This window comes from Patagioenas fasciata, chromosome 16, assembly GCF_037038585.1.
Source record: "Patagioenas fasciata isolate bPatFas1 chromosome 16, bPatFas1.hap1, whole genome shotgun sequence".
Lineage (NCBI taxonomy): Eukaryota > Metazoa > Chordata > Aves > Columbiformes > Columbidae > Patagioenas > Patagioenas fasciata.
In genome coordinates this window covers 14,607,875-14,624,989 of record NC_092535.1, presented here as the reverse complement: position 1 = coordinate 14,624,989, position 17,115 = coordinate 14,607,875, and the positions used below count along the sequence as shown (strand labels likewise).

Genomic DNA, 17,115 nt, shown 5'->3' with positions numbered 1-17,115 from the left:
TGTGCCTGAGGGTCTCTGTCTTCCTAGCTCGGACACAGGAGACAACACCTGGGAGAAGTAGCTACTGGCCCAATGGACCCTGAGCTGCTGGACCTCACCCTCGGTGTCAAGATCCCCGTGACACCCGGCTCCAAGCCTGTGTTCAGCAGGGGAAAGCTGGGGGAAAAGGTAAAGGCAGAAGAAAGGGGTGGGAGAGCCAGGAATCAGTCTGGACCTCGCAGGTTTGGAAATGCCGGCCTGCGTGCCTGAGGAGCTGGGAGGTGCGTTCGTCCCTGCTGCTCCTTCCTGCCCCGTTCACACTCTGGAACATCTCTCACAGCTTCACCGGCCCTCGGGCTCGTTTGACCTTGGGGATCCCCTGGGCCGCCGCATGAGCAACGAGTACAACAGCCTGCATGACCCGCATCTGAAGGCCTACCACCAACGCAAGGTCAACGTGCAGTGGCTGAAGAGACAGGGTTTCGTCACCAGCGATGGCAACGTAGGTTTGGATGAGATGGGGCTGATCAAAACGGTTCCCTCCCAGCGGGGTTCCCGAGCGCAGAGCAGGGTGTGCAGGGAGCAGCTCCCCTCCCGCCGGGGCGGCTGTTTCGGGAAGGCAGTCTGCGCAGCCGGCTTCACAGCGCTTGGGGGATTTCTGCCCCCGGCTCTCCACAGGTGGTTTGCTCGCTGAAGGAGTTCAACCAGTACAGGCAGTACCGGACCATGCTCAAGCTGGAGGCCCAGAAAGCGTTCATCCGAGAGCAGGTCAGCAAAGCGGGGTGTTCCCAGACACGCAGGGTCCCGAGGGAAGCCCTTCCCTTCCGCCCTCGTCGCGGGGCTGGAGCAGAGCCCTGTCCTGGGCCCGCGGGACGCCTCAGCACGCAGGGCCGGGAGCGCTTGTCCAGCCCACAGCCAGACACAACCTGCTGTCACCTTGCAGGAGAAGCTTCGGGAACACCTGCCCAAGTTAGAGCATGCTCCCAAACTGCGGGGGAACATCAACACTTCTTCTCTGGGACAGCGGCTCCTGCTGCCTCAGATACCATCTGGTCTGGGACAACAGCTGCTGCTGCCTCACAAACCATCGTGCCCACCTCCACCCAAAGGAGCAAGCAACTCCCTGAAATGGGGGCGACGCTTGAGAGTGGATGCAGCTTTGGGCAAGGGCCAAAGCCCCTCCCAACCCGAGCCGGGACACGAAGGTGCAGCCGGTGCGCTCAGAGCTGCAGAGCCTCCGGAGATCTCTTCTCTGCGCCATCGGCAGCAAATCGGACTGGCGGCCGAGCAGCTTACAGCGACCGTGTCGGAGAGCCTGGGGAAGCACTTTGCATCCGGCACACCTGAGCCAGGGCCTGTTGCCGGAGGAACCACCGAAGCGGGCAAATTTGAGGAAGAGAAATCGGGGCAAGCGGAAAGAGCAGCTTCCGACAGAGCAACTTCAGGGGCTTCGCTTGACCGTCTGGCCACAGAAGTTGTCAACGTTGTCTGCAGCACCTTGGAAGCCATCGGAGCCTCTCAGGCTGAAGGAGGCTGTAGCTGCCCATGCTCTGGACTGCTGGAGCTTTTCAGGGGAGCTGTCTCCAACAGACGGCCGCAGCCACCCCGGGCGCCTTTCTCAAGCCCAGGCGTGGAGGAAGGACAAGGATTCCCCGGCGCACCTCAAGAGCAGAGCCTGGAAGCCGGCGAGGGAGCAAAGTCGCCCGGACCTCCAGGCGGAGAGGAGAGCCGTCCCGCTGAGGACACCCGCCCCTCCACGGGCCCACAGCTCTGCAGACAGCCCGTCCCTCCGGCAGCTCCGAGGGCCCCTGCCCAGACAGCAGCACGACGCAGAGCAGCGCGCGGCCAGCTGGTGGGAGGCGAGCCCCAGCAGCCGCGGCAGCAGCGAGGCCGTTAGCTGGGAGGCTTGCGGGCCATGTCCTGGGCAGGGCTGCGGCAAGAGACGCGTAGAGCCCTGGGCAGCTCCGCCAAGTACAGCCCCGCGCTTCCAATAAAGAGTTTGTTGCCAAGTGCTGGCTTGTGCCTGCCTTCCTTCCAGCCAGGCCAGACTGTGTCTGGCATTTGCCTTGCAGTCATCCGTCCCCGTCCCTCCTGCAGTCTCTGTCATGCTATGACCCCATTTTACAGGGAATCTCATGTAGGGAGGTGAGAAGCAACCAGCATTTTCATCACACCTGTGCTCCAGCCCCTCACCAGCTCTGTTCCCTTCTCTGAACTCACTCCAGCATCTCAAGGACTCCTGTTGTGAGGGGCCCTAAACTGACCCAAGGATTCAAGGTTTGGCCTCCCCAGTGCCCAGGACAGTGGCACAATCACTTCTCTAGTCCTGCTGGCCACACTATTCCTGATACCAGCCAGGATGCTGGAGGCCTTTTTGGCCACCTGGGCACACTCTGGCTCATGTTCAGCCGCTGTCACCAACAGCCCCAGCTCCTTTTCCAGCCGCTCTTCCCCAGCCTGCAGCGTTCATGGGGTTGTTGTGACCCAAGTGCAGGACCCGGCCCTTGCCCTTGTTGAACCTCAGGCAATTGCCCTCGGCCCATGGATCCAGCATGATGAGACATACGTCGCTATTCCTCCAGTCGTTCTCCAGCACTTTCTATGCTAGAGTTCTCTGAGACAGCAACTCATTAAGCTTCGGGAACACCTGGCCAAATTAGAGGATGCTCCCAAACTGCAGGGGATGATCGACACTTCTCGCCTGCGAGAGTGGCTGCTGCAGGAGCAGAGCAAGAGTTTGCCAGGCGGAGAGAGGAAGAGGAGGCAGAAGTAAGAAAAGGCCAAGTGGCGCTTGCTCTAGAAGGGGCCTGTGCTCCAGGAGAGAAGTGCTGGAGCCGCATGTTCCGGGAAACAAACCAGGACCAGTGGTGGAAGGAGCTGGAGCCACCGCTGCAGAACACTGCGGATGTCACTGGTGTGTCGTGCGCTTGCTAAGAAGAGCAGCCAAACGGCCACAGATGTTGTTCCCAAGGCCTTGCTCGTGCCTGCAGCGATTCACGCCAGGCCCTGCTGTGTCTGGGCATTTGCCTGCAATGTTTTCCTGCCTCTTCCTCCCTCCTACAGCCTCGCTCAGGCTAAGACCCAGTTCTACAGGGAATCTTAAGTGGGGAAGAGAAAAGCAGCCCAGGCTTTTGCCTTGTTTGGAAAGCCTTGCGGCCGGGCTGTTGGAGGGGCAGGTCCAGCTCTGTAAAGCCGTGCTCGTGCCCTAGGACAGTCCCACATGGCGGTGCTGTTGAAGGCTGCGCCTTGTTCTGGCCATTGATTCTCTCGGCCCCTCAAGGCTCCTGATGGCCCTTTGGGTTCCCACCCAGGGCCCTCGCTGGGCCTTTCGCTGTCCCACCAAGGGACCGGCCTTCGGCTTGTCATCTTTCCCAGGGACTCCTCCTCTCGTCTCCTCAAGCCGTCTCTGTTTGCCTTTCCATGTCCCCAGGGATGGGCTTTTTGGGGCAACCAAGGGGCCACCAAACAGCCTTTTGGTGCCTCCCAAGGGCCTCCGTTTCTCTTCCTGTGCTTCCTGGGGCCCTCCGTTTGCCCTTTGGTGTGGCCCAGAGCCCTGCGTGTGCCCCTGGGTGTCCAGCCTGAGCCCTTTGCTGCCTCTGGGTACCCCCATGGCCCTGCGCGTGCCCACGGGTGCCACCCTTGTGAAGCACGGATTAAGCGTGAGGGGTTCTAAGTCAGGAGAGCTCCCGACCCGAGGGGTGAATAAGTGAATTCGTGCAACAGACCAGTCTGGCCAAGGGGACTGAGCCCCGTGTGTCATCTTTGGTTCTTGTATTTCTTCATGAGGTGATGAAGTGAAGTGTAGTTCAGAGAGCACGTGGTGCTGTGACTTGTCCGTTTTCTCTGGCACCCAGGCTCTTCTCTACCTGCTTGCAGTCTGTCCCGTTCATGCTGCAAAACAGGGAGGAAAAGGTTCCCAAGTGCCACCCGTGTGCGTTTGGTTTGCGCCCCAGCCTGGAACTCCTGCGCCAGGGCCAGTCCCGGGCTCAAGTGTGAGCTTTAGCAGAAAGCTCCGGCTGCTCCGTCGGCTCCCCTGGCCCACGGAGCTTTTGCGCTGTCCCTGCGCTGCCCCCTCCCTGCCCCAGTGTCCCCACACCCCACGCTCTGCTCTCGGGACCGTTTCCTCGCTCCTTCTCTCCCGGGCTCCCGCGGCAGCGCGTGCTGCCCGCACCGTTCTCCGGGGCCGTTACCGGTCCCTGCGCAGGGCTCGGTGGAGCAAAGCGCTGCCCAGAGCAGCACCGCAGGCCGGCGGGCCCGGCCAGGAGCGAGCAGAGAGAACCGAGAGCCGAGGAGAGAGGAGACAGAAGCGAGAAGAGCAGCGGGGAGCGAAGCGCTGCCCCAGAGCGGCCCCGAGCCAGCCCGGCTCTCCCGCCCCGCGGCTCCCGGTCGCGCCCGGCGGGCAGGGGGAGCCGCTCCGCCCGCCCCGGAGGCGCCAGCCCGCGGCCCGGGGCCGCCTGAGCGCGGTCCGCCGGGCAGGGCGCGGAGCAGCCCCCGCCGCGGGGCCCGGCAGGGAGCGGGGCCATGGCGGCGCCGAGCCAGGGCTCCCTGCGGCGCCGGCTGCAGAGCTCGCAGGAGGCGCAGCACCGGCAAGCGCTGGTGGTGCGGAAGCTGCAGGCGAAGGTGAGGAGCGGGGGCGCCTGCCCGGGGGGAGCTGCCCGGGGCCGGGCCGCGGTGCTGGGGCCGGGGTGTCCGGGCCGCCCAGAGAGGGCGCTGGGCCGCGGCGATGCCGGGGGCGAACGCGCGGCCCCAGCGGGTTCCTTCCCGGAGCTGCCGCGGGCGGGACGGTGCCCAGCGCGGAGCTCGGGGGAGGCGCCGGGAGCCGCCCCGCTCCGCCCGGCCCGCCCAGGCGTGCTGGGCGCTGCTTCCCCCGCCGGCAGCCCCGAGCCGCTCGGCAGCCCTTGGCCGCCTTCGCTGCCGCTGCCCGGCCGGCGAACGGGCCCGGGCGGCTCTTGTGCAGCTGCACAGAAACCGCGTTGTGCAGCGGCTGAGCGGGGCTGGGGCAGAGCTGACCTGCTCGGCGGGGCTTGAGAAGCGACGTGGAAACTCCCTCCTTGCCCTCCCTTCAGGGCCCGGGGGACCTTTCCCCCGTGGGAATCTCGAGTTGGGGTCCGGGTGCCCATGGGGCAGGTGCTGCTGGCCAGCGCTGCCTTAGCATGAGCAGACAGTGCTGTGTGCGACAGAAACCCTGGCTGGCTGGCCTGAAGATCAGAGGAGGTGAAGCTTCCCCGTATGGTCACGACTTCTCGTTGCTGTATCAGCAGCGCCGTGAAATGTTCCGTGCTTGGGCTGCAAAGACTGAGAGAAAAGGGGATGCGGGAGGAGCCGCGTCTGGGAGAAGCTGCATTCGCTCATCTTCCTTCTCTGTATCCTCCCAGGTCCTGCAGTACCGGACTCGGTGCCGAGAGCTGGAGCAGCAAGTGGAGGCAGCAGGGGTGAGTGTGCAGGCTGCTGACTACAGACAGTGCACACAGCATTCGTTAACACCGGCAAAAAACACCTCTCCAGAGTGACAGTGACAGGAAAACAGGCTTTTGCTACCGGAGGGTTTCGGGAAGCGCTGTAATTCTGCCCGTCAGTGTGTGTGCAGTTGCCGTTCTTGGAGCAGCCAGGAGTCCCAGAAATGCCAGTCCAGAAATCCCCACCAAGAAGGATTTTAGTTTTGTGAGAGAGCGCTTTCCTGCTGGGGTAACGCGCTGTCCTCGGTCTCAGGAGAGGGCCGTACTGCCTGTTACGTTGTGGGGCCGTCTCTGAAAGAGAACCGGCTGGAACACGGCATTTCGGCAGGCGGGAATGCTGGCGTTCAGCACACAGAGCTGGCTCTTCTGTGCTTTTCTTTCTGCTTCGCGGCTAAAGTAAACCCGGGAGAGGAAGAGTAGGAGAGCAGGAGAGCATTCCTGGGCTTCAAGTGCAAGTGAGCGCTTGTGGTGCTGAGCGGAGGATCCCGGGCTGTGAGAGTGCAACAGTGGGAGACTGAGCAGAGCTGTCCCCTGCAGTGACACCCTTCCCCTTCCTCTCTGCTGTCACGACACTGTTATGCCTGGAAGAAGCCACGAGCTGCAGAGATACCAGCAAATGGAGGGGAGAGCGATGGATGCTGACAGTAGTGAAGGGAACACAAGAATTTGACTAATCTTTTCCTTTCTGCCTTAGGGATCCCTCCCCGGCAGGCGGGAAGCCACAGAAGACCAGAGCCTGGAGAAAGCACTGCTGCGGCTGGAAGAGGAGCAGCAAAGGTACAAGGAAGAAGCGTTCCCTCATAGCCGGTACCCTGGATGCTCATGGAGGGGAGGGAAAACCTGCCAGTGCCGCCTGCTCTCCCCAAGGGAAGCGGCTGGACGAGCCGCTGTGACAGGAGAAAGGTCCACGATGTGTTTTCTGTGGTGCAGTGACAGTATTGTGTGCCGAATGGCTCTGTTCTGAGCGGGGGGTTGTTCCGGGTGAGCTGCAAAGGTCCCTTTCCAGCCTCAGGTGCTCCAGGGTTCAGTAGGTGAGGGCTCAGGACAGTGGTAGAGAAAGGTGATGGATGATGCAGTGATCAGACAGCACGGCGGGGAGGCAAGACGTTCACTGTGGGCATCATCAGAGTTGAGAGGAAGGGAGAACCGAACCTGTGGATGGCAATGGAAGGCTTAAAGCCAGGAGAAGCAGCTGAGCTGGCCATCCCAGAGAGATCTTGGTTAATGCCAGGAAGCGCTTTTGCTGCCTCTGAGTCTGACAACAAAGCCAGTGTTGAGGGAGCTGGGAAATCCCGGGGCTGCTGCTTGTGGGCAGCAGTTGTTGAGCGACCTCTCTGCTGTTTCTCCCTCTCCCAGGTGTGAGAATCTGGCAGAAGTGAACGCTCTCCTGCGGGAGCAGCTCGATGAAGCCGGTGAGGTTAATTCAGCCCTCAAAGAAGATGTTGCAAAACTGACGGCGGATTGGATGAGGGCCCGGGAGGAGCTGGGGTTGAAGGAGAGTGAACGGCGCCGCGAGCGCGAGGTAAGGAAAGGCTACGGGCTCGTCAGCCGTGATGCCAGAGCGGCGTGAGAATGGATTTGATTTCTGGCCGAGAGGTCTTGCTGTGTGGCAGCGGTGGCTCTGCTGAGCTGTGCTGGTGCTGAGGAGCAGGAGACAGGGCTGGGAGATGGAAGAGACCTGGTGCTGGGGGTTGCGCTCTCTCCTCTCTGAAAGACTCGAGCAGTGTTGGCGAAGGCTGGACTGGCATTTCTTTTTGTCTTGGCACGTTTAGGTGTATGACAGCTACGTCAGGGGTGAACACCAGCGTCTCCTCAGCCTGTGGTGCCAGGTGGTGACCTTCCGCCGTCAGTTCCTGGAGATGAAGGCTGCCACTGACCGGTGAGTACGAGGGAAGGCCAGAGCTCTTGCAGGAAAGCTGTAGCTTCCTTCACACCTGCTGGGTGAGCCTCCGTGTTACAGTAATTGTGGCTCAAGCCATGATTTCTCCTTTGAGAGTCTGAAGCAATGAAGCCATGAAGCTGTTTAGCTGTCTTTGGAATGATTTGGTTTGATGCAGGTTTTCAAACCAGACTGAGGGGCTCGGGCTGTGGGCAATGCCGAGGCCCTGAGCGATGAACTTGCCTGTGGTGATGTTTGGGCACATTAACTCGGGCACGGGCACACATGGACATGCTGGAAGAGACTCCCCACAGCTGTGCGTGCAGCACGTAGAGCAGTCCGTTTAATAGAACGGTGGAAATCTGCCGTACATCTCACTGAATGAGAGTATGTTAATAAGCTAGAGCAGCAGCAACAGTCAGTAAGAGTCAGTGGAGGTCCTTGAGGCCTTCTGGCCGTCCCACACATTTCTTCTCATCTCTGAGGAGAAAACAGACTCATCCTCGACGATCACGCAGACTCATTGCTCAACTGTCCAGATGCGTCCTGGTCCCAAAGTGCCAGATGAGCGGCTCGTCCCAGCCAAGGCGTCACCTTTCCTGCCAGCTGGGACTGGTGCACAATGATGCGCTTCAGAAGCGAGTGAGCTGATAGAGATGGTGCTGTGAACACGGTCTCTTTCTTGATTCCTCTTCAGAGATTTGTCTGAGCTGAAGGCAGAGCACATGAGGCTTTCTGGAGCTGTGCTTGTGAGCTGCTCCCGTCCAACCTCTGGCGACCTGGAGAAGAAGGAGCTTCAGGACAGGTGAAGCTGTTTTAAACTTTGCTGTTACCAACATGATCTTTTGTGGCTGCTGCTGTGATTCGTAGATGAGCTGTGTTCACGTTTTAAACACACCCATTCTGCACAGCCCTGTTTCTGTGCCTGGTCAGACTGTTGCCTTCAACGGGATGGACAGAAAAGCCGTCAGACTGACAGAAGCTGTTCTGAGTAAGACCAGAATGGCAAAGAGATTGCATAGCACAGTGTTTTTGCTGTTAGCTGACTCTTGGTGAGAAATGGAGAGCAGCATAAAGAGAACTCTGTCTCTGTACAGCCCTTTTCCTCCCCAGGGCTGCATTAAAGCAGTTGGGAGGAATGTGAACAGGAGCATCATAAGCAGTGTAGCTCCTCTGTGCTGACGGTTCCTTGCAAGACTGAGTACAGAAGACCTTTGGGGCAAGAAGGGCCATTTGGCACCCTCAAGCTCATTACCCCATAGAGCTGGATGCTGCCTTTGCTGTATTTCCTGGCTTGAACTTTCTCTGCTGTGCCTCTGGGAGCTGCTCAGCTCTTTCCCAGGCGATGGTGTGCTGTGCTTTTGGAGTGGCACGTGGACCTTCTCTTCTCAGGGTGCTGGAGCTCTCGGCCTTGCTTGTACCCTCCCAGAAGAAGAATGAGGAGAAGGAGAAGCCCATGGAAACACCTGACGACACCGTGGAGATTCTGGTGTGTTTTCCCGTGATCTGGGGGACAGCCCAGTGTTTGCTCCCCAGCCGTAGCACACAGAGGTGCGGTTTCCTCAGCAGAAGGAGGGGTAGAGATGCCACCTGCAGGGGAACATCAGGGACATTGCCAGAATGTTCCTTGTGTGTTTGGCACAGGTGCAGTCAGTCCGGGTGCAGCAGCGGCAGGGGAGCTGCAGACAGCTCCGGTGTCTTCCTCAGGGGTTGCACCAAGGCTGTTGTGCCTGGGGTCAAAGTTCCTTGGCACTGGCAGCTTCCTGGCAGTCTATGGAAACGAGCTGTCGGTCTTTCCCTTCTTAGTTTTAGCGAGGATGAAGTGGAATAGATGTGGGAAGGAATGCACTGGAATGCCGAGGGCTGAGGCTTCTGGGCACGGCAGTGCCGCTGAGGATGGGAACGCTGCAGAGGGAGCAGCTCTGCCCTGCCCACCCTTTCCTCCTTCTGTTCTCAGGAAGCTGGTCGGTTAGAGAAAGAACATGAAGTTCTGTGGAGTAAAAGTGCCAAAGAGGAGAACCTGCCCCTGCAAAAGCTGATAAAAGATATAACTGAGGTGTGTGCAGAGCTGGGACCTTGATCTCCAACCCCCTCCCAGCTTTTGCCTCCAGCGGAGCCGTCTCTCTGCTCACTGCTTCTCCCGGCTGTCTGGAGCCGCCTTGGCCGCTCCTCACTGCTTCTTTGTGCTCTTTCCCTGCCCGTTGCTTGCAGGCCCTACAAGAAGAGCTTTCTGCCAGGCAGGACTCCATCGATTCCCTGCTGCAGCAGCACAGGCAGCAGGAAGAGAAGTGCAGGACGCTGCAGCAGAGGCTTGAGCAGCTGCAGGAGGAATGCGCCACGTCCAGCAGCCAGCGGCAGCACCTCCAGTCTCTGGTGGAAGCGCTCAGAAGGTGAGCGTTTCCTCCTTCTCCTGCGGTCCAGAGGCAATCTGCTTCCAGTTCGGGAGCCCAGAGCTGTTGTGGGCAGAGAACTTGCCTGCCCTGCCTCGCGCGTGCCTCTGTTTGGCACCACAGCATCCTCCTGTCGCTGCTTTTCCTGCTCGGCTGTGCCTCCCAAGGCTGTCTGGGCGATTCAGAGCGATGCTGGCATACAAGGCGCCTCTCCCTCGACATGCTGCGTCTGCTTCTGCTCTTTGGGTGCCCTTTCCCGGGCACCGCTTCTCGCTGGCTGAAGGCAGCAGCCTGCCCGCCTTTCTGCTTCCCTCTTCAGTTACCCTGGGAGGGGAAGAGCAAGTTCTTCCTCCCCGTGCTCCCCACAGCTCCATCCTGGGATGAGGAAAACGGGATCTGTGACTCTCCCGGCCTCTTCATTCTTGTAACGGAGCCTTGTCTCTGCAGTGACTGTGCCAACCTGGAGAGAACCAGGGACGAGCTACAGCAGCAGCTGGAAGTAACGGAGCAAGAAGCCTCGCGTCTGCATCAAAGGAACACGGAGCTGCAGCTGAAGGAAGACTCAGCCCAGGGGGACAAGGTGGAGCAGCAAGAGGCGATGGAGAGAGCGCGTCGTGAGCAGGAGCTGCTGTGAGCGTTCGAGCTTTCTCGGGGCAGGGGTGGGCATGGCTGGACCTTAGGGGCCCAGCGCACAAGGCTGAGTTGTGCCTGCTCGTCATTTGCAGCACAGAAGGGCGAAGGGAGCCCGCGGGCAGGGCTGGCTGCCATATCTGGACATATTAGGTACTCTTGGTTTGGAGATGACAATGCTTTTAGGTTAAGAACTTGTTTGTCTTTCCCCGTCTCCCAGGCTGAAGGACTTTGCTGCGCTCGAAGGAAAACATTCATTATTGCAGAGTGAGCTGGTAGTGGCGAGAGAGACGCTGGAGGAGTCGCAGCTTCAGAGGGATCTGCTGGAGCGAGAGAAACACGAGCTGACCATGGCCCTGGAGAAGGTACGGTCACCTTATTCCTAGGGAGCACCTGTGGGAGAGGGAGCTGTGACAGCAGGACCAGCACCGGTGCTGTTCCTGGCAGGAGAAGACAGGGAAACCGTTGCTGTCCTTCTTGGGAAATGGGGATCCGAGCACACAGGCTCTTTGGGTGTTCAGTCCCCACGTGCTCATTGGGAGCGTGAACTGGGAGCGTGTCGGAGACACCCAGGGGATGGGAGTTGCTGCTGGGAGTCAGGCATTTTCCTGCCCTTGTTGTCACGTTGTTCTTTTGTCTCTGCAGGCCGAGCAGTCGGTGGCAGAGTTGAGCAGGACTCAGAAGCAGCTGAGTGTAGAAATAGCTGATCTCCGTGCTGCAGCAGCCAACATGAGCAGTATCAATGAAGCTCTTGCAGTGGAGAAAGTGCAGCTGAACCACCTTGTGCTGCAGGTGAGCAGAGTTGCCACAGCTCTTGCCAGCTGTTTGTCTCCAGCTGCTGCTGCTTCTCAGCCTTCTTGCCTTCCAGCAGTAGGACTGGCTGGCTGTGCAAACGTTGTTCCTTGTCCTGTCCAAGCCAAAGCTCCTTCCTAGGAAATGTTCCTGTCTTAGATGTGCTCTCTGCTTCTGTGATTGTAGCTGGAGCAAGAGAATGAGGTTGTGTCAGAGAAAGTGGCCGGGCTGGAGAGAGCAAGAGTCTGTGAGCAGGAGCGGCTGAGCTGGTGTGAAAGAACCAAGGCAGAGCTCTGTGCGGAGAAAGCCCAGCTGGAGCAGCTGCTGCAGGAAGCAGAGGAGCAGCAGGAGGGGCTGCGGGTGCAGCTGAGGAGACTGGCAGAGGAGAAGGAAGAAACCCGAGAGCAGCTCAGTGAGGTGAGACCAAAAAGCTGGTGCTTGTGGGTGGGCGTTTGGCTGCTTGGCTGAGTGAAGCTGTGTCTGCTGGCTGCTGCAGGCTTTGTGTCAAGGAGACACTCGGTAGCCCTGCAGGGCAGGGGGTTTGTTCCCTTCTTTTTGGCACCACGTTGATGGCTTGCGGAGCAGCTCTGCAGTTCTCTGCGCTGTCCTCTGCTTCTCTGGGTTCTTCTAATCCACCGGTCCGTGTTGGGCTCTTCCGTGGCTTTTGCTGAGCTGCAAAGCGGTGATCGTGTTGTCCATGGATCAGAGCGGGGCGACTCCTGTCACCTGTGGCAAAAGAAACAAACTGTGTAGCTCTGAATCCTTTTTCTGAGGCAGAATCCGGTCGGCAGCGGCTGAACATGAGCCGGCGTGTGCCCAGGTGTCCCAGAAGGCCAAGAGCAGCCTGGCTTGTCCCAGCACTGGTGTGGCCAGCAGGAGCAGGGCAGTGACCGTCCCCTGCACTGGGCACTGGGGAGGCCACAGCTGGTCCCAGGCAGCCCAGGCTGGCCTTGCACATCACTTGCCGGTGAGCGGGGCCAGCGCCTTTTGGCAGCCCAGGCTCTCGGTGCGGGACCAGCAGCTGCTCTCACACTTGGAGCCCCCGGGACAGGAGCTCTTTCTCCTCCCGCCCCCTGGCCAGCGGCGCTGGCTGCTCTGCACACAGCTGCACAGAAAGGGCTCCAGCTGCGGTTTGTCCCGTTCCAGGTGTCCCGGCAGCAAGAGTCGGCCAGCACTGGTCTGGAGCAGTTGCGCCAGGAGTCCTCTCGCCAAGGGCTCGCCCTGGCCAAGGTGTCCGAAGAGAAGGAGGTGCTGGTGCAGGAGAAGGCTGCCCTGGAGCTGCGCCTGGCAGCCGTGGAGCGGGACAGACAAGGCCTTTCCGAGCAGCTGGCAGAGGCCAGGTAAAGGGCGAGGAACCCTGGGCAGGACATGACTCGCTGTCGGGAATTACAGAGCTGGTCAGCATTGCACGGGGCTTTCTTGCGTCCCCTGTGCTTTGCGGATGTTCTCACCTTCCAGGGACAGAACAGGGAAGAATCTTGAGGGGAGAAATCCCCTCTTATTGTGTCCCCCTGCAGAGCAATTGGAAGTGCTGATGGGATGCACCTGTGAGCAGAGGTTGGGCTTTTGCTGGCTGGCACAGACGTTGTCAGGAAAACTGCTACCTGTGTGCCATCCACCAGGCAGCAGCCATTTCAGATTTGGCTGTCGAGATGAAATTCGGCTGGGCTTGCTGTGTCACGCTGGGTCCTAAGGAAAGCCTGGGCGTTCCCTCAGAGGGGCCTGCATTGCTAATTTAAATGGCAGAAATATGTTTGCTGTACACGGGTGTCCATGCAGCCCCTTTTCCGTTCTCAGGGGCAGGGATCTTGAAGCACTTGTCACTGGGATCCCTCCCTGTGGGTGTCAGGAGCAAGAAGCTCATTTCTCTCCGTGTCCACAACCCGCAGGCCGGTGAAGGAGACCCTGGCGCGCAGCCTGTTTGAGGCTCAGCAGCGCGTATCTCAGCTGGAGATCGCCCGGAGTCACCTGGAGATGCGGCTTCACACCGTCACGCAGGCCAAGGACGTGATACAAGGTGAGGCCCCATGTGCTTTGTTTCTGGTGATGCCCTGCCTAGACAAGATGGTATAAAACCAGCTCTCTGTCCGCAGTGCTTGTGAGGAGTGAAGGAGCTGGAACAGACCCCTCCAGCACTGAAACTCCAAGGGCTGAAGGTCAGTAAGGCCAGAAGCAGGGTCTGGGTAGACTCTGACTCTTGCCACTTGTGGGGTTTGCAGGGGAAGTGAAGTGTCTTCAACGTGAGCTGGAAGCAGAGAGATCTCTCCTGAGGCAGGAGCGGGAGAACGCGGCACAACAGCTCTTGCGGAGAGAACGGCAGCATGACGATGCCCTCAGACTTCGGCAGAGCGACCACGAAGCAGAAACACAGAGGCTCCTGCAAGACCTGGTAGGAAACAAGAGGTGTTGAATTCCTCAAGCACGCTCGGTGGGCTGGCTTTAGCAGAGGAACGGCCCGGGGTGTGAAATGGCAGCAACCGCGTGTCGCAGGCCGCACGTTGCCGGGCCAGCAGCAGAGCCGATGGCTCGTACTCGAAGGCACGTGGAGCCCACAGGACTGTGCTGGGACAGGAAATGCAGCCACAGATGGAGCGTGGGCGTGAGATGAGCTCAAGGGCAGGTTGGGGGCCCCACCCAGAGCGTGGCAGCACAGGGGGGCTCTTACCAGCCTCCCGTCTCCCATGGGGCAGAGTCCTGACCCTCCTGCCAGCTGCAGTCACGGGAGCTTTGTTCCTTTCTTGCTGCCCTTTCTCGGTGGACAGAGGGGTTTTCTTTGGGCCTGAACCCCAAAGGAGGGTGAAGCTTCCCATGTTCTGAGGAGCTTGGCTGGGGCTCCATCCTGAAGCGTTTTCCTCCCGTTGACCACTCTAATGTAGGGAACTCGATAGAGTTTTATACCGATGGCTGAACAGCAGCGACACCGATGGTGCTTAGAGGATGCTTTCAGAGATGGAGATCTCTGGGCAACAGCTTTTCCGCTGTATTAAAATAATGGAATTGGTACTGTTGCGTGATCCGGTTAAAGGCTTCATTGCCATTCCGCATGTACTTGTGCCACAGCCCCAAAAGCAGGAAGGCAAATGAGTATGGATTTCTCCCAGGTGATCTGCAGGGGGCCCCTGGGAAGAGAGTTTGGGGCTGTTTTGGGCTGTGGCCCAGGGGGAGAAGAAGGCACTTGGCCCTGTCCAGTCCTGAGCGCGCTCACTCTCCCCGGCTTGTTCATTCTGGCCCTTGTAACCTGCGTGTGGCACCAGCTCCACCATCTCCTCTCTGAATCCCCAGCAGGCTGCTGCAGAAGGGGAGCAGCTCTCCTGGCTCTCAGAGAAGAGACGCCTGTCGCAGCGGCTGGAATGTCTGCAGGGAGCAGTTGCAAGGCTGGAACTGGAGAAGACGGAGCTGAAGCAGTACAACGCTGAGCTCAGGAGGACCCTGGAGCAGGTGAAACAGGCTTTCCCTGCCTCTGCAAAGCCTCCCGGTGCCCTGGAACACCACACGTTTCCCAGACAGCACTTTGGAGCCCTCTGCTGCTCTCCTGCCCTCTCCCCGTCCCCCTGTGCACACTCGCTGTCTGTTTTCTCTCCCTCCTGGCACCCGTTGCCTTCCCAAATGCACATTCACTGGGGTACCACCCTTCCTGCCCCAGTGTCCCCATCCACACACACTGGACTCTCTCTTGCCCTTTCTCCTCCATATTCTGCTTCGAGTGCGTTTTGCCCCAACGTTCTCAGGTGCAAGTGACAGTCTCTGAGCAGAAATCTCCTTGCCCTGATGTGCAGGGGTCCTTCTGCAACTCGTTTGGTGGCCCGAGTCTGTGACCCTTTCTCCTTCCCAACGTGCAGGTGGAACGTGAACGGAGGAGGCTGAAGAGATGTTGCCGTGGTCGGTCGCTGCCAGATGCGTGCGCATTGTCTCTCTCTGACCAGCGGAAGGTGCCGGCTTCCAGACAGGTGAGAACAGGATCGCACTGGGTGGCAGGAGGGTCTGGCCATAGGGAGGAACGATGGCAAATCCCAGTGGTCTTTTGCCTCTTTCAGGTGGCCCTCCTGGAGACACAGCTGGTGCAAGAACCAAAATAGAAGCAAGGACTCCAGGGGCAGTCACACCCTTGGAGATGAAGGAAGGGAATTTTAACCCCCAGCTACTGGGGGGGTTGGGGGGGGTGGGTGGGGAGATGGGGAGCAGGCGGATCGGAAAGGTTGTACCCTCCGAGTACCTCAGCCCATGGGGAAAGGAGGAGGGATCATTGCGGCCGGGAGCTAGGGCTGGGGAACTGGGGTCAATGGGGGCTGCGTTCCCCGCGTTTTGGAAGAGACCCCACAGGGAGATGCCCGGTGGACTCTTCCCTTTAGTTGAATAAAGTTTTTCTTTTGGTTTGACTCCTCTGTCTCTTTTTCTGAACACGGAGCTCTAGCGAAGTGAATTTCTGTGCAGCTGCCTCTGGGTACCCAGCACGGCGCTCCCTGTGCCCTGGGTGCCGGGCTCTGCGTTTCTCTGCCCCGGGAGCTCCTTTTCTCCTCTTTTCTGTCTCAGGCCAAGGGTGATGGTTTTAAACAAAAAGAGGGGAGAACTAGACTAGATACAAGGAAGGAATTTTTTTAGAATGAGGGTGGTAAAATACTGGCAAAGGGTTTCCCAGAGAGGTGGGATGTGGGGAAGCCCTGCTGAGGAGAGGGGAGAGAATTGGGTAGTCAAGTGGTGGGCTATGGAGATGATTAGGGGCCTAGAGCACCTTTCTTATGAGGAGAGAGCCGTGTCTGTTCAGCTGGAGAAGAGAAGCTGAGAGGGGATCTCATCAGTGTTTATAAATATCTCAGGGTGGGTGTCAGAGGACGGACCAGACTGCTTTCAGTGGGGCCCAGTGACAGAGGAGGGGTGACAGAGCACTGGAAGAGGCTGCCCAGAGAGGTTGTGGAGTCTCCTCCTATGGCTGGACTAGATGATCTGCAGAGGTCCCTTCCAACCCCAACCATTCTGTGACTCTGTGAAATCTGCCAGGATTGGCTATGATGCTCTTCTTGTGTGTGCCCAGGCAGTGGCCTGTTCCGTATCTCATGTCCCGCAGTGTGTCCTCAAGACCTTGTGTCACAGTGGACACTTGCCCTTGCTGTCAGACCAAACGTGCAAAACCCCTGACGAATGCCAGGGCCACGTCCCCAGCAGCAGCCCAAGCTGGGCCGAGGGCCACTGTGCTGGGGAGGCTGTGGCCAGACACCACGTGCATTATTCCTGGGTGCTGGTCTCCTGTCCTGGGCTGCACTGCAAAATCCTGAAGAATGTGGCTGGGGCAGAAATCTGCTGTGCTGGGACCTTTGGAGAGCAGTACCTGTAGTTCCTGTGTTCCTGTCCCTGTCTCCTCTCTCCCCCGCTGCCACATGGGCAGATTCCTTGCTCCGTAAGCTGCTTCTGACTTCTCTGGAGTGTGCCAGCACCAGCGAGTGGGATAGTATTCTGGGGTACAGTCGATTTCTCCTTGTCAGATAATGATTTATATCGGAAAGGGACTTCTTGAGACCATCTACTGCAACCTCCTCCTCAAACAGGGACAGCTGGAGCAGGTTGCCCAGGACCACGTCCAGTTGGAGACTCTACCTGTGCCAGTGCTTGAGCACCTTCAGCCTGGTGCAAGAAACAGGCAAAGATCTGTTGAGACTGGAGAAGAAGGAGGCTGGGGAGGAGACCTGTCTTCTCTGATGGTCGGAGCTGGGTCCTGTGCAAGGGACAGCAGCCTTTGCTCTTCCAGGTCACCTGGCCATAGAGACAAGAGGTTCCTACGTGACGAGGGACATGAAAAGAGTCAAGGCTTATGGGGAGGACCCAACAGAACTTGGTGACTGTGACCCACGGATTGGAGTGGTCTGTTCTGGTTATTACAGGTGTAAGCCTTTGTTGCTACCTGGGAGGGTCGTGGTTGCTCATTTTCGGTCCTATCTAGCAAGTTACAAATTGGAGGTTGTTTTGCTGGCACAGGAGCACTTGAACAATGGAGAGT

The 17,115-nt window shown here is 59.0% G+C and overlaps 1 protein-coding gene across 4 annotated transcripts; it reads left to right on the top strand.

The window, feature by feature from the left end:
* Positions 1-4,354: 4,354 nt before the first annotated feature.
* Positions 4,355-15,277, top strand: LOC139829179 (centrosome-associated protein CEP250-like). Of its 4 annotated transcripts, none has more exons than XM_071815438.1 (19): positions 4,355-4,599; positions 5,355-5,411; positions 6,130-6,212; positions 6,792-6,957; positions 7,208-7,314; positions 8,012-8,119; positions 8,707-8,803; positions 9,272-9,370; positions 9,526-9,704; positions 10,152-10,334; positions 10,555-10,699; positions 10,980-11,126; positions 11,313-11,543; positions 12,273-12,466; positions 13,016-13,143; positions 13,346-13,515; positions 14,409-14,564; positions 14,966-15,073; positions 15,161-15,277. In XM_071815438.1, the coding sequence occupies exons 1-19, from the start codon at positions 4,501-4,503 to the stop codon at positions 15,200-15,202; spliced, it is 2,499 nt and encodes an 832-aa protein (XP_071671539.1). In that variant the 5' UTR covers positions 4,355-4,500; the 3' UTR covers positions 15,203-15,277. The 4 variants fall into 4 exon arrangements, with proteins under 4 accessions (XP_071671539.1, XP_071671540.1, XP_071671542.1 ...); XM_071815440.1 differs by lacking the exon at positions 4,355-4,599 and adding an exon at positions 4,800-5,193; XM_071815439.1 differs by lacking the exon at positions 9,272-9,370.
* Positions 15,278-17,115: the final 1,838 nt, after the last annotated feature.